Below are 16,474 nucleotides of genomic sequence, written 5' to 3'. Positions count from 1 at the left end.
CTTAACTGACTCTGATAAAACACCCAAAGAAAAGATGCCCAGTGCCTGCTCATCCTGCGTGAAACTGTGCCTTTAGCGTGCCTGCAGAAGGCACGGCGAGGACTGCAGATGTGGCCAGGGGCAATAAATTGCAAGTCCATACTGTGAGATGCCCTAAGGCAAGCGCACTACAGAGACAGGACGGACAGCCTGATTGTCCTCACAGTGCAGACCACAGTGTAAACAACACCTGGCACAGGATCGGTACACCCGAACATCACACCTCCGGGACAGGTACAGGATGGCAGACAACAACTGCCCGGGATTACACCCCTGGACGTGCCACGATCCCTCCATCATGGCTCAGCCTGTCCCAATAGGCTGAGAGAGGGCTGGACTGAGGCTTGTAGGCCTGTTGTAAGGCAGGTCCCACCCAGACATCACCGGCAACAAAGTCCGGCTTATTGGGCACAAACCCACCGTCGCTGACCAGACAGGACTGGCAAAAAAGTGGCTCTTCACTGACGAGTCGCCGGTTTGTCTCACCAGGCGGTGATGGAGGTGGAGAGGGTACCGTCATGGTCTGGGGCGTTGTTCACAGCATCATCGGACTGAGCTTGTTGTCATTGGCAGGCATCTCAACGCTGTGCGTTACAGGATGACATCCCTCCCCTCCCTCATGTGGTACCCTTCCTCCAGGCTCATCCTGACATGACCTTTCCGCATGACAATGCCACCAGCCATACTTGCTCGTTCTGTGCGATGATTTCTTGCAAGACAGGAATGTCAGGTTGTTCTCGGCATGGCCAGCCGAAGAGCCCAGATCTCAATCCATTGAGCACGTCTATGGACCTGTTGGATCGGGAGTGAGACGGGCAGGGACATTCCCCACAGAAATGTCTGGGAACTTGGCAGGTGCCTTGGGGAAGAGGGTAACATCTCACAGCAAAAAACTGGCAAATCTGGTGGCCAGTTCATGAGGAGGAATGCACTGCCGTACTTAATTGCAGCTGGTGTCCACACCAGATAACTGACTGTTACTTTTATTAGACCCCGTGTTTCAGTGGCACTGTATTCCATTTCTGTTAGTCACATGTCTGTGGAACTTGTTCAGTTTATGTCTCAGTTAAGTCTTGTTATTCATAAAAATATTTACACCACCGTTAAGTTTGCGAAAATTAAACAGCAGTTGACAGGGAGAGGCCCATTTCTTTTTTGCTGAGTGTGGATGTTGATGTGCTAGTCGTTGTTCTTGTTCGTGGTGTGTGTGTGTGTGGGTGGTGTGTGTGTGTGTATATTGATAGAGAGATATACACTGAGTGTAGAAAACATTAAATACACTTTCCTAGTATTGAGTTGCACCCCCTCATTTTGCCCTCAGAACAGCCTCAGTTCATTGGGGCATGGACTCTACAAGGTGTCGAAGCGTTCCACAGGGATTCTGGCCCATGTTTACTCCAGTGCTTCCTACAGTTGTGTCAAGCTGGCTGGATGTCCTTTAGGTTGTGGACTATTCTTGATGCACACGGGAAACTTTTGAGTGTGAAAAACCCAGCAGCGTTGCAGTTCTTTCCACAAACTGGTGTGCCTGGCACCTACTACCATACCTTGTTCAAAGGCACTTAAATCTTTAGTCTTGCCTATTTACCATTTGAATGGCACACACACAATCCATGTCTCAAAGCATAAAAATCCTTGTTTAACCTGTCTCCTCCCTTTCATCTACACTGTGGATTTAACAGGTGGCATCAGTAATCCAGCTTTCACCTGGATTCACCTGGTCAGTCTGTCATGGAAAGGGCAGGTGTCCATAATGTTTTGTACACTATTTTATGACGTGGGTTTTCATTTGGGTATCTTTCTGACCATTGAGAGGCTTATGAAACGTTTACAACTTTATTTAATTTTGCCCATGTTAAACTGAATTGTATTATATTTCAATCTTTATTTTCAACAACACAGTCTAGAATCAGCATCAGATATCAGCATCAGTGGCATGAAGACTTTCTATTTCTGAACTCTGCTTTAACAGAAGCACTGGATCTTGCAGAGAGACCGGGATTTCCCATACGCCTTAGAAGACCCCTTAAGGCCCATGCTTCCTTATTAGAAGCAAAACAGTTATATTAAACATCAGTGTATTAAATGTGTGTCTTTAGGTTACCGGTCCTGGAAACCACAGCTCCATCAGGTGATCTGTCCAGACCTCACCATATAGTATCTATGGTCCCCAACCGCTACCCTCGCTGGTTCACTCTATCTCACATAGAGTCACAACAATGTGAACTGGCCTCCACCATGCTTACCGCAGCCAAAGGTACGTACACAAACAAACGTACTGTATGTACAAACACACACACCGTACAAAAACAAAAATACACACATGCTCAGACAATAATGTTTACGATCTTTTCTGCAAATAGGTGGTTTTATATTGGGTTTTTGTCTCTCAGGTGATGGGCGTAAGTTAGAAACGGTGTTAGAGTCCATCCAGAAGAACATCCACTCCTCGTCTCACATCTTCAAACTGGCTCAGGATGCCTTCAAGATCGCTACTCTGATGGACAGCCTGCCAGACCTCACACTGCTTAAAGTCTCACTGGAGCTGGGCCTTCAGGTAACATATACACTACCGGTCAAATGTTTTAGCCACCCACATTTTCCCAGTTTTTATAGACATTTAAGCAGTTCAAGTCCAGTGAATAACCTGAAATGGTACAAAGGTAAGCGGTAAACTGCCAGAGGTTTAAAAAAAGTTTAGGTTACCAAAAAACGGAAAAATAATGTACATTTCACAGTTATTTAAAAAGGCCTTTTTCAGGGAACAAGTAATGGGTTAACAACTTACAGCTGTTCTGCAGCGATGGAAGTAAATTAAGCTTTGAAAGTTGGTGCTAACAATTCCTACATGTGTCTGTATTAAAGCGGTGTTGGTACAGACTGTTACTACACCCTCTTAAGCATTATTTGGACAGTATTGTACTACAGGAAGTAGTATATTGCTATCATAATGGTAAGACAAATGCAATTAACAAAGGAAGACAGACCATTATAACCCTTAAAAGTGTAGGTCTTTCCTTTCGATAAATTGCAAAGAAAGCCAAGGTGTCAGTGAGTATAGTTTCCTACACCATCAAAAGGCACTTGGAAACTGGAGGAAACTCTGACAGGAAGAGGTCTGGCAGACCCAAAGACACAACATAATCAGAAGACACGTTTCTTAGAGTCAACAGCTTGGGTGATAGGAGACTCACAGGACAACATCTTCAAGCACAGCTTAACACTGGTGGATGTAATCAAGTCTCAGTTTCAACTGTGAAGAGAAGACTTTGAGCTGAATGTTTGACAGGTCGAGTGGCGGTAAGAAATCCATTGCTAAATATGAAAAAGAGGCTTGCCTGGGCCATGAAGCACTGCCAGTGGACTACTGAAGACTGAAGACATCTTCGGTTCATCATGCAGGGTTTTGTATGCCGTTGAGTAGGCGAAAGGATGGTTCCTCAGTGTGTGACACCAACTGTCAAACATGGAGGAGGAAGCGTGATGGTCTTGGGGCTCTTTTGCTGATTCCAGAGTCGGCGACTTGCACAGAGTGAGTGGCACCCTGAACCAAAACGGCTACCACAGCATTTTGCAGTGCCATGCTATACCCTCTGGTGTACGTCTAGTTGGTCAGGGGTTCATCCTACAGCAAGATTATGACCCAGAACATACCTCCAGGCTATGTCAGAACTACCTTAGAAGAAAAGAACAAGACGGTAGTCTTCAAATCATGGAATGGCTAGCACAATCTCCAGACTTAAACCCCATCGAGCTGGTTTGGGATGAACTGGGCAGAAGGATGAAAGTAAAGCAACCTACAAGTGCAACACATTTGTGGGAACTTCTGCAACAGTGTTGGGAAGGAATTTCCGAACAATATTTGATTTCCATCGTAGAAAGAATGCCACAAGTATGTTCGGCTGTTATGTCTGCAAAAGGTGGCTACTATAGGATTCAGGGCTTTGATGGCCACTCCAATACCTTGACTTTGTTGTCCTTAAGCCATTTTGCCACAACTTTGGAAGTATGCTTGGGTCATTGTCCATTTCGAAGACCCTTTTGCGACCAAGCTTTAACTTCCTGACTGATGTCTTGAGCTTTTGCTTCAATATAACCACATCCTTTTTCTGCCTCATGATGCCATCTATTTTGTAAAGTGCACCAGTCCCTCCTGCAGCAAAGCACCCCCACAACATGATGCTGCCATTCCTGTGCTTCACGGTTGGGATGGTGTTCTTCGGCTTGCAAGCCTCCCCCTTTTTCCTCCAAACATAACGATGGTCATTATGGCCTAACAGTTCTATTTTTGTTTCATCAGACCAGAGGACATTTCTCCAAAAAGTACGATATTTGTTTTGATGTGCAGTTGCAAAATGTAGTCTAGGTTTTTTATGGAGGTTTTGGAGCAGTGGCTTCTTCCTTGCTGAGGGGCATTTCAGGTTTTGTCGATATAGGACTCATTTTACTGTGGATATAGATACTTTTGTACCTGTTTCCTCCAGCATCTTCACAAGGTCCTTTGCTGTTGTTCTGGGATTGATTTGCACTTTTTGCATCGAGGTACGTTCATATCTAGGAGACAGAACGGGTCTCCTTCCAGAGCGGTATGACGTCTGCGTGGTCCCATGGTGTTTATACTTGCGTACTATTGTTTGTACAGATGAACGTGGTACCTTCAGCCGTTTGGAAATTGCTCCCAAGGACGAACCAGACTTGTGGAGGTCTACAATTTTTTTTCTGAGGACTTGGCTGATTTCTTTTGATTTTCCTATGATGTCAAGCAAAGAGGCACTAGGTTTGAAGGTAGGCCTTGAAATACATCCACAGGTACGCCTCCAATTGACTCAAATGTTGTCAATTAGCCTATCAGAAGCTTCTAAAGCCATGACATCATTTTCTGGAATTTTCCAAGCTGTTTAAAGGCACAGTCAACTTAGTGTATGTAAACTTCTGACCCACTGGAATTGTGATACAGTGAAATAATCTGTCTGTAAACAATTGTTGGAAATTACTTGTCATGCACAAAGTACATGTCCTAACCCTCTTGCCAAAACTATAGTTTGTTTACAAGAAATTTGTGAAGTGGTTGAAAAATGACTTTTAATGACTCTAACCATGACTCCAGCCAAAAGAGTATGTAAACTTCCCACTTCAACTGCATATAAGCTCAGCAAAAAAGAAACATCTTCTCACTGTCAACTGTGTTTATTTTCAGCAAACTTAACAAAATAAGTAAATATTTGTATGAACATAAGATTCAACAATTGAGACATAAACTGAACAAGTTCCACAGACATGTGACTAACATAAATGGAATAATGTGTCCCTGAACAGACGGGGGATCAAAATCAAAAGTAACAGTCAGTATCTGGTGTGGCCACCAGCTGCATTAAGGACTGCAGTACATCTCCTCCTCATGGACTGCACCAGATTTGCCAGTTCTTGCTGTGAGATGTTACACCGCTCTTCCACCAGGGCACCTGCAAGTTCTCGGACATTTCTGGGGGGAATGGCCCTAGCCCTCACCCTCCGATCCAACAGGTCCCAGACAGGAAGGGTACCACATGAGGGAGGAGGATGTCTTCCCTGTAACGCACAGCGTTGAGATTGCCTGCAATGACAACAAGCTCAGTCCGATGATGCTGTAACACACCGCCCCAGACCATGACAGACCCTCCAAATCGATCCCGCTCCAGAGTACAGGCCTCGGTGTAACGCTCATTCCTTCGATAAAACCGCGACTCGTCAGTGAAGAGCACTGTTTGCCAGTCCTGTCTGGTCCAGAGAAGGTGGGTTTGTGCCCATAGGCGACGTTGTTGCCGGTGATGTCTGGTGAGGACCTGCCTTACAACAGGCCTACAAGCCCTCAGTCCAGCCTCTCTCAGCCTATTGCGGACAGTCTGAGCACTGATGGAGGGATTGTGCGTTCCAGGTGTAACTCGGGCAGTTGTTGCCATCCTGTACCTGTCCCGGAGGTGTGATGTTCGGATGTACCGATCCTGCGCAGGTGTTGTTACACGTGGTCTGCCACTCTGAGGACGATCAGCTGTCCGTCCTGTCTCCCTGTAGCGCTGTCTTAGGCGTCTCACAGTATGGATATTGCAATTTATTGCCCTGGCCACATCTGCATTTCTTATGCCTCCTTGCAGCATGCCAAAGGCACATTCACGCAGATGAGCAGGGACCCTGGGCATCTTTCTTTTGGTGTTTTTCAGAGTCAGTAGAAAGGCCTCTTTAGTGTCGTAAGTTTTCATTACTGTGACCTTAATTGCTTACCATCTGTAAGTTGTTAGTGTTTTGACGACCGTTCCAGAGGTGCATGTTCATTAATTGTTTATGGTTCTTTGAACAAGCATGGGAAACAGTGTTTAACTTCTTACGGCTGGGATCCCGTTAACGGGATCGATATGACAACAGACAGTGAAAGTGTAGGGCGCCAAATTCAAAACAACAGAAATCTCATAATTAACATTCCTCAGACATACAAGTATTTTACACAATTTTAAAGATAAACTTGTTTTTAATCCCACCACAGTGTCAGATTTCAAAAAGGCTTTACGACGAAAGCACAACATATCATTATGTTAGGTCAGCACCTATTCACAGAAAAACAGCCATTTTTCCAGCCAAAGAGAGGAGTCAAAAAAAGCAGAAATAGAGATAAAATTAATCACTAACCTTTGATGATCTTCATCAGATGACACTAATAGGACTTCATGTTACACAATACGTGTATGTTTTGTTCGATAAAGTTCATATTTATATCCAAAAATCTCAGTTTACATTGGCGCGTTATGTTCAGTAAAGTTTTGCCTCTGATTTTGCAGAGAGCCACATCAATTTACAGAAGTACTCATAATAAACATTGATAAAATATACAAGTATTATACATGGAACTTTAGATAAACCTCTCCTTAATGTAACCGCTGTGTCAGATTTCAAAAAAACTTTACGGACAAAGCACACCATGCTATAATCTGAGTACAGCGCTCAGAGCCCAAACAAGCCATGAAGATATCTGCCATGTTGTAGAGTCAGTAGATGTCAGAATAGCATTATAAATATTCACTTACCTTTGATGATCTTCATCAGAATGCACTCCCAGGAATCCCAGTTCCACAATAAATGTTTGATTTGTTCCATAAAGTCCATCATTTATGTCCAAATACCTCCTTTTTGTTTGCGTGTTCAGTGCACAATCCAAACTCACGACGCGCGGGCAAGTCCATGTGAAAGTTCAGACAAAGTCATATTACAGTTTGTAGAAACATGTCAAACGAAGTATAGAATCAATCTTTAGGATGTTTTTAACATAAATCTTCAATAATGTTCCAACCGGAGAATTACATTGTCTTCAGAAATGCCATTGCATTTCGCAAGCTAACTCTCTCACGTGAACACGCATGGTCAGCTCATGGCACTCTGCCAGACCACTGACTCAAAAAGCCCTCATTCCTCCCTCCTTCACAGTAGACGCATCAAACAAGGTTCTAAAGACTGTTGACATCTAGTGGAAGCCTTAGGAAGTGCAACATGACCAATATCCCACTGTATATTCGATAGGCGATGAGTTGAAAACATACAAACCTCAGATTTCCCACTTCCTGGTTGGATTTTTTCTCAGGTTTTTGCCTGCCATATGAGTTCTGTTTTTCTCACAGACATCATTCAAACAGTTTTAGAAACTTCAGAGTGTTTTCTATCCAAATCTACTAATAATATGCATATATTAGCAACTGGGCCTGAGTAGCAGGCAGTTTACTCTGGGCACCTTATTCATCCAAGCTACTCAATACTGCCCCCAGCCATAAGAAGTTAAACCCTTTACAATGAAGATCTGTGAAGTTATTTGGATTTTTACAAATTATCTTTGAAAGACAGGGTCCTGAAAAGGGACATTTTATAATTTTTGGGTTGCGTTTATGTTATATATATATATATATTCGCAAGCAAACAAACACACCTCTCTAACCTGTACCTGTTCCTTTCTCCCCTGAAGGTGATGAGAATGACTCTGTCCACGTTGAACTGGAGGAGGAGAGAGATGGTACGGTGGCTGGTCACCTGTGCCACAGAAGTTGGTGAGTTACTATTCTAATGCTGTTTTCCAGTGTGTGTGGCTGCAGAACATAAGTATCCTGTTGTTGAATTGGTTCCCATTTCCATTGTGCATAATGTCAACTGTGGTGTCAACTGTGGAAAACTGGTGAAACAGCTGATTGGCTGCTTTTTAGGCAATTGAGAAATAAATGGACCGGAGGAATAAAGAAGGCAAAATCTAGGTATTTTCTTGATGCTATGACAGAGTCTGCTGGTGATCCCGCTAAATTCTGAGAAACTGTTAACTCACTTAAACGAGGAAACTCCTTGACTTCCCCACTGTATGTGTGTGTGTAGAACATATTTCCATGACCTAACCACCCTCTCCCCTGCTGTAGGTGTGTATGCGTTGGACAGCATCATGCAGAGTTGGTTCACCCTGTTCACCCCGACCGAGGCCACCAGCATCGTGGCCACCACCGTCATGTCCAACACCACCATCGTCCGCCTGCACCTGGACTGTCACCAGCAGGAGAACCTGGCCTCCTCCGCCCGGACCCTGGCCCTGCAGTGTGCCATGAAGGACCCCCAGAACTGTTCCCTCTCCGCACTCACCCTCTGTGAGAAGGACCACATCGCCTTCGAGACGGCCTACCAGATCGTTCTGGACGCGGCCGTCACGGGGATGAGCTACACACAGCTCTTTACGATAGCCAGGTACATGGAGCACAGAGGATATCCCATGAGGGCATACAAGCTGGCCACGCTAGCCATGGCCCACCTTAACCTCAGCTACAACCAGGACACCCACCCGGCTATCAACGACGTGCTGTGGGCCTGTGCTCTGAGTCACTCTCTGGGGAAGAATGAGCTGGCTGCAGTCATCCCCCTGGTGGTGAAAAGTGTGAAGTGCGCCACTGTGCTGTCAGACATTTTGAGACGGTGCACATTGACCACGCCGGGCATGGTGGCACTGCACAGCCGCAGGAACTCTGGGAAGCTGATGTCGCTGGACAAGGCTCCACTCAGGCAACTGCTGGACGCCACCATCGGAGCCTACATCAACACCACGCACTCTCGCCTCACGCACATCAGCCCGCGCCACTACAGCGAGTTTATAGAGTTCCTCAGTAAGGCCAGAGAGACGTTCCTCATGGCCCAGGACGGACACATCCAGTTCACCCAGTTCATAGACAACCTCAAACAGATCTACAAGGGCAAGAAGAAACTCATGATGCTTGTACGGGAGAGGTTYGGTTGACGAAAGACTAAACTTAAAAACTATTGTGATTGGTCGATGGATCTATTGAGATGGAGATTGAGAGCGATCACGCCCCCTTTTACTTGATTCTGCCTTTGTATCCCTTTTAACTTAAAAAGTGACGGAAAAAGTGAAAGAAAAACCTGAAAACAACAAAAGGCCACATCGGTATTAATGTGTATAGACCCTATTTAGTTCACAAACAAGCAAACAAAAAAGAAAATTGTCATGTTGTGGAAGTGTGTGTGTGTCCCTTTATGTATAAAGACAGTGTGAAAGAGTGTAAGAGAGAGAACTAAAGAGAAAAATAAAATCTTTTTACACTGAGTATATGTTGTCCAGTGGCGAGATGTCCACATAGCACTCCTGTCCCCCTCTGTTAAATGCTCACAGCTCAGAGACAATGAGACAAACAAGGCTTAAAACCAAACAGAGCAACTCCATCAGACGTGACCAGTACCTCATACGGACCCAGCTTTATTCCCCCCTTGTCCTCAGCCCTTCCTCACCCCTCCTTCCCCCACTCAGTGTAGTCAGTGTGTGTTAACAGTTAAATAACAACACAAACAGTTCACTATCCAGTTCAGTGCACAATTTCTTGTTTTATTTCTCTTTCGTAAGAGAGATCACCAACTCCAGGCTGACTGTCTGCTGTGGCTTTAGTAACAGGGATCACCAACTCCAGGCTGACAGTCTTTTTGTGTCTGCTGTGGCTTTAGTAACAGAGATCATCAACTCCAGGCTGACTGTTTGCTGTGGCTTTAGTAACAGGGATCACCACTCCAGGCTGACTGTCTGCTGTGGCTTTAGTAACAGAGATCATCAACTCCAGGCTGACTGTCGCTGTGCTTTAGTAACAGGGATCACCAACTCCAGGCTGACTGTCTGCTGGCTTTAGTAACAGGGATACACAACTCCAGGCTGACTGTCTGCGTGGCTTTAGTAAACGGATCACACTCCAGGCTGACTGTCTGCTGTGGCTTTAGTAACAGGATCACCAACTTCAGGCTGACTGTCTGCTGTGGCTTTAGTAACAGGATCACCAACTCCAGGCTGACTGTCTGTGGCTTTAGTAACAGGGATCACCAACTCCAGGCTGACTGTACTGTGGCTTATAAACAAGATCACCAACTCCAGGCTGACTGTCTGTGGCTTTAGTAACAGATCACCAACTCCAGGCTGACTGTCTGCTGTGGCTTTAGTAACAGGGATCACCAACTCCAGGCTGACTGTCTGCTGTGGCTTTAGTAACAGGATCACCAACTCCAGGCTGACTGTCTGCTGTGGCTTTAGTAACAGAGATCATCAACTCCAGGCTGACTGTCTGCTGTAGCTTTAGTAACAGAGATCACCAACTCCAGGCTGAATGTCTGCTGTGGCTTTAGTAACAGAGATTACCAACTCCAGGCTGACTGTCTGCTGTGGCTTTGCAGTGTTTACCCTGATGCTTTAGACACGTGCAGAAACACACGCACACACACACACACATAGAAACACATAGTAACGGACACAATCAAACTCATGCAGTTGCAGAAACAACCTATAAACACACACTTGCAGAAAAATACAATTATACTGTCATAGTGCTTGCGCTTGTGGAAACTTAGCAACTGTCAACATACATTCTCAGGGATTTCTCAACAAAAAAAGCAAAGGAAAATAAAAAAGAGAGAATGAGAGCATTTTATTGTACTGTATATATGATAGTATATGTCTGAATATTGAAAACAAATGTATACGTTAACTAATTTATTAAATCATATTCTATGTAATGCAAAATACTTGAAGCTGCAGTACCATGGTTTTTATAACCAAAACATATCAGAAGGACTTTTAAAACGTGTCGCGTTGCGTCATCAGGGGCCAGGACAAAGGTCAAAGGTTAGGGGTCATCTCAGTAGGACTGTTAGCTGGGCGACCCCGGAGAGACAGACAGACTGACATCCACTGGACTGCTTGATAGGAACCGGCTGTTTGCTAAAAAGGACATGGATGTTGTATTTTGTGTGGACCAGCAAAATATATGTATCCTCCAGTTGAACACTGTTGTATTGGGCACCGTGGTATAAGAGGAGAGAAAGAGAAGAGAGAGAAACTGCCCAGGAGCCCGATCAGTGAGCCTTAGCATTACAAGTGGAGAACTCCGGCCCAGTGCCTACGAAGCCGTGAAATGTAGATCCGACAAAATCCCTGACTTTTTACTAATAATTAGCATAGTAATACGCTGTGGTGAAATTTGGTTTGTTCACGCATCATGTCTCCTTCCACAGTGTTCAAGTCACAAAAAATAATCTCCATTATATGCACAACAACAAATTAAAACATGTACATGCCTCTACAACGAACCTACAACATGCCTCTTCTGTCGACTCCTTGACTTTGTGCAGGACAGAAAGTTGCTATGTTGGTCTTGACTGTTCAATTTTGTTTTGTTACGCTTTTTTATATGTTTCTCCTTTTTTAACTTTTTAGTTATCTCTCTAGAATTATTCAACGAGAACAGCCTTCTTTCTTGCCTTGTCTTAACGCTTTAAAACAACCAAACGGGAGTTCTGACTACCAAACTTTGTTCATTGAAATGAAAAAGCCAACCAACTTTGGTTACAACTTTTAGTGTCTTTCATTTTTAGCTGAATGGTTCTGTGTTTTGTGCTTTAAAAAGCCCTTCTCCTCTGTTTTTGTTTTTGGGTGCAGAAACATTGTCTAGTGTCTCTTGTCCCCTCCTCCTCTAGAGGTTTGTCCAGAGACATATCATTCATGTTCCATTTTATTTATTATGATAGGTAAACGATTGTACTTCTTCAACCGTGTCAACATTGCTCATGATGTTAAAATTCAGATTTGATACACCAATATCAATTTATTTATGTAACTAAATCACTGTTTTTTAAACTTGTTAATAATTGAACTTTTTTGTTTGAATTAAAATTTGTTTTTTGAGAGGAGATCTTGTGTAGTGTTTATTTGCATTTATTTCTGAAGGTTCCTAGTTCTGCTATTTTACACACCGCATCATCAGTGGAAAAAGGAGAAACACTATGTTTTCCTTTCTTTTATGCCAGAATGTAAGTGAGTGAAACGCTGGACCTCCTGGGAAATGATGAATCCACTGAGAGTAGTACTAGAAAGGATGTCAAGGTTTTTTCCTGCTCATTTGTTTCCTGGAAACAGTGTTTTAAAGTGTTTGGTGTATTTGGGGAGTATTCCAAGTGTTCTGTTCTTTATCACTCCTGATAGTCCATGCTGTTTCTAATAGAGATATGTATACATTCCACTCCAGATGATTCTGTGGAATTCAAAAGTAGTCTTTCCCCTGGATATTTTTTGTGATACAGGCTGGACGCTTTAGTTTACTTGGTTAGATGACGATAGGAAGATTCCTTCCTCTTCCTGTCTTTTATCGTTAACAGCATCCAGGGGGGCTGTTGAGGGTACAGGAAGTTTGAGTTGGAACCACAAAGGGAGGGGGATGGAGGAACAGGAACAGCCCCAATTACTCCAAACAATATCAAATCAAACTTTATTTGTCACATGCGCCGAATGCAACAAGTGTAGACCTTACCATGAAATGCTTACTTACAAGCCCTTAACCAACAGTGCAGTTCAAGAAGAGTTAAGAAAATATTTACCAAATAAACTAAAGTAATATAACAATAACAAGGCAATATACAGGGGGTAACGGTACCGAGTCAGTGTGCGGGGGTACAGGTTAGAGGTGATTTGTACATGTAGGTAGGGGTGAAGTGACTATGCATAGATAATAAACAGCGAGTAGCAGCAGTGTACAAAACAAATTGGGGGGGGGCAGGCAATGTAATAGACCGGTGACCATTTGATTAGTTATTCAGCAGCCTTATGGCTTGTCTTATTGTTAACAATGTTTTGACCCCCTCGCCCCAGTAGTCGTTCCATTCAAATCAATCACCACTGTCTGGATTTACTACCTGTGAAGTGTTTTGTATGTATCAGTACTGGCCACAGTAAATCCCCAAGCTAACAATGAACTCTACTAAACAGGAACCAGATAAAAAAGGTTGGGGTTGAGATTAGGCCTATATATCTCCGCCTTCCTATGTATTTGGGAGAGCAAGATAAGACTGACCTCTTATACAACCGGGAGAAAGGTCTGCACTAGTCAGGACCAGAGTCAGGACTGCGCTGTCCCCTGTCAGGACTCTAACATGCACTATTATATAGATTTACTCCAAGATGTAGTGTTCCCTGTCTATTTGGGTTTGTAGAACCCCCCCCCCCTTCTCAGAAAGTGTTAGAGAAACTGAGACTGGGGGTCTTCATTGTTTGGGGTTTTAGGCTAGGTTTATGGATAAGCACGTTGTGACATGCTGATGTAAAAAGGGCTTTTAAATACATTTGATTTTATTTACAGTATCCACGTCAGTGAGTGTATCTTCTGTATAAATAGCCAGGCAGTGGGGAGTTTCTGTAACCCCATATCTGGCACCAGAGATCAGCTGGGACACACACACACATCCTGGCTGAACCAGACCATGATCCCATTCCTGTTCTCGTTCCCGGGAATGCCACATGGTTCCCAGTCCATCTGGGACGGCAATGTTCTTTCTCTGCATCTGTCTTTCTCTCTCCAGATTTCTGTTCTCTCATTACCTCTGGAAGAACAGACTGTTACAGCCTTGAGTTTGTGTTTATAGCTAAGGTAATATCACTTCTCAGTACTGGCAACTATAGCTAGGTAATATCACTTCTCAGTACTGGCAACTATAGCTAAGGTAATATCACTTCTCAGTACTGGCAACTATAGCTAAGGTAATATCACTTCTCAGTACTGGCAACTATAGCTGATGTAATATCACTTCTCAGTACTGGCAACTATAGCTAAGGTAATATCACTTCTCAGTACTGGCAACTATAGCTAAGGTAATATCACTTCTCAGTACTGGCAACTATAGCTAAAGGTAATATCACTTCTAAGTTGGCAACTATAGCTAAGGTAATATCACTTCGGCAACTAGCTATTACCGCAAGGTAATATCACCACTCAGCACTGGCAACTAATCTACTGTTTTTCCATTTATCCCTGGGGGATCCTGAGGGTGCACATATGTCTGATCCAGCACTAACTCCTCTCTTTCAATTGGTTCAAATCCTGTGTCCCATCAGTCACTTCCCATCCTGTCTCTCATGGTGATGCGTCTCCTTCCTGCTACAGAAACAGCTGGTCAGAGAGGTAAGGAGAGAGGAGCTTTGATCTGTCTGTCAAGGGTCAACTTTATCCTACTCCTTTACATCACCACAGAGACTGTCCAGACTCCAGAGGAAGGAGACTCCGTATCCATTTCAGTCTAACGACCACTGCACTAGTGAATGTCTGCATTCCACTTCCTCTCTGGACAGGAAATGACCCATTGTAAAAGTCTGGTGTTGATAGACACGTCTTGTTTTGTGATTTGTTTCACGGCAGTGCTTTGATACTTTATCAGGAGACAGCCAGCCCCTAAACACAACATTCTAGAACGAGGCGGAGAGCCGTTTAGCAAAGGTGGAATGGAGCCCCTACTGTGAGACTGCTACTGCCATTACTGGAGCTGTGCTGCTTGTTCAGACTTTTGAGTATGATTCTATCGATTGTGCAACGTGGCTGTGGAATATTTTCTCCTTTTAACATTCCCTCTCAACTAAGCCATTCTCTGATCATGACAGTTCTAAGCCATTCTCTGATCATGACAGTTCTAAGGCATTCTCTGATCATGACAGTTCTAAGGCATTCTCTGATCATGACAGTTCTAAGCCATTCTCTGATCATGACAGTTCTAAGGCATTCTCTGATCATGCCAGTTCTAAGGCATTCTCTGATCATGTCAGATCTAAGGATACTGCAGGTAGGAAAGAGAAGCCGTTCTAATCGTACGTATACAACCAGGAGCTGAGAGCAATTTTACCTGCCTGCAAAAAATACACATACAAAGCAGCATAACCATTGATTGTTCAAAAGTGTGAATGTGTGATCTTTCTTTTGTAATTTAAAATGTATATACTTTTTCTCAGCTGGCTTGACCCCAATGTTTTGATTCTACATCTGTTATTCCCTTACCCCTCACCTCCATATTCTAAAGCAATATTCTCTGATCGATGCACTCGCTTTAGAGGCTGGCTACTGTTTGTGATTCCTCTGTGCGTGTATAAAGGATCTGCATTTGATTTCATCTACCACCAACAAACCTTGTGAACTCTACATTTGAATGCTTGTGTGGACAGTGGAGCTCCTTCTCTGTTCCTGGCGTAGTTTAACCTCCACAGTTCTCCTCATACAACAACAACACGTCCTCCTCTCTAATCAATGTGTCGCTTATCTCACAATGTCTCCATGTCTTCTATGGACAGATTTGAGCTTGCTCCATTCATTTCTAAGAGTTCTTGTCATGGTACAGAAGAATGGTCACTCTGTCAAAATCAGTTGCTGGTTAGGTGTGGAATTCTAGAGATATATGTCCTGGAAGTCAAATGTCCACAGACATTTCCCACTGACTTTGATGTCTTAATTGCACAAAGTTTTAATTGGTTTATTTTTAGTACATAATTGCAGTTATCCCTCCATCCCTGTCTACCTGGAGGGGATTAGACTGCATCCATCATGCTCAGGTCGTTGGAATACATCATGTCCTGATAATCTGATTTTGGCTGTAAATGAACACCACACCTGTCCTCAGTACCATCATTATCTGTGGCTTGAGATCGACACTGGCCTTAACCACAGATCTAGGGTCAGATTCTCTCGCCTACATATAACCTTAACCATTAGGTAGATGGATAAACAGCTGACCCTGGAGCAATGGTGAGGCAGTCTACAGTACATACTGCTGTTTGGTGTGAATGTATTGAATAGAGAGAGAGATGTAATGTTTCAGCAGCCTTCCTTATAATCCATGTCAGAGCTGGAAGCGACGCAGTTCTATTCACAATCCCACTGGCCTAAYGCACTATGTCCGTCACACTAATTTAGGTCATTAGATGTGGTGGTACAATGCTGTGTTACTTCTTTATCGAAACAGACGCACGCACGCACACACAAACAGACACACACACCCTCACCCACACCCACCCACATCCACACCCACCTCACCGTGGGACACAGTATGTAAACAAAGAGTGAACAGGGAATTCAGGAGGGGACTG

General features: G+C 43.9%; 1 protein-coding gene and 1 long non-coding RNA gene across 2 annotated transcripts in view; both read left to right on the top strand.

The window, feature by feature from the left end:
• Positions 1–9,650, top strand: part of LOC112071385 (zinc finger SWIM domain-containing protein 6-like) — a 63,528-nt gene extending 53,878 nt beyond the window's left edge. The window contains exons 11-14 of the mRNA XM_024138840.2: positions 2,139–2,296; positions 2,433–2,596; positions 8,021–8,102; positions 8,460–9,650. Coding sequence (XP_023994608.1) covers positions 2,139–2,296; positions 2,433–2,596; positions 8,021–8,102; positions 8,460–9,322 — 1,267 coding nt within the window. The 3' untranslated portion in view covers positions 9,323–9,650. The remainder of the gene's footprint in view (positions 1–2,138; positions 2,297–2,432; positions 2,597–8,020; positions 8,103–8,459) is intronic.
• A 722-nt stretch (positions 9,651–10,372) lies between these two features.
• Positions 10,373–12,267, top strand: LOC139024516 (uncharacterized). The gene is made up of 2 exons (XR_011475853.1): positions 10,373–10,417; positions 10,501–12,267. It is a non-coding gene; the product is annotated as an uncharacterized lncRNA (long non-coding RNA).
• The last annotated feature ends 4,207 nt before the right edge of the window (positions 12,268–16,474 follow it).

The sequence above is a fragment of the Salvelinus sp. IW2-2015 genome, unplaced genomic scaffold, assembly GCF_002910315.2.
Source record: "Salvelinus sp. IW2-2015 unplaced genomic scaffold, ASM291031v2 Un_scaffold1601, whole genome shotgun sequence".
Classification (NCBI taxonomy): Eukaryota; Metazoa; Chordata; class Actinopteri; order Salmoniformes; family Salmonidae; genus Salvelinus; species Salvelinus sp. IW2-2015.
Note: the sequence above shows the minus strand (reverse complement) of the source record. Positions and strands in the feature narration are given on the sequence as shown.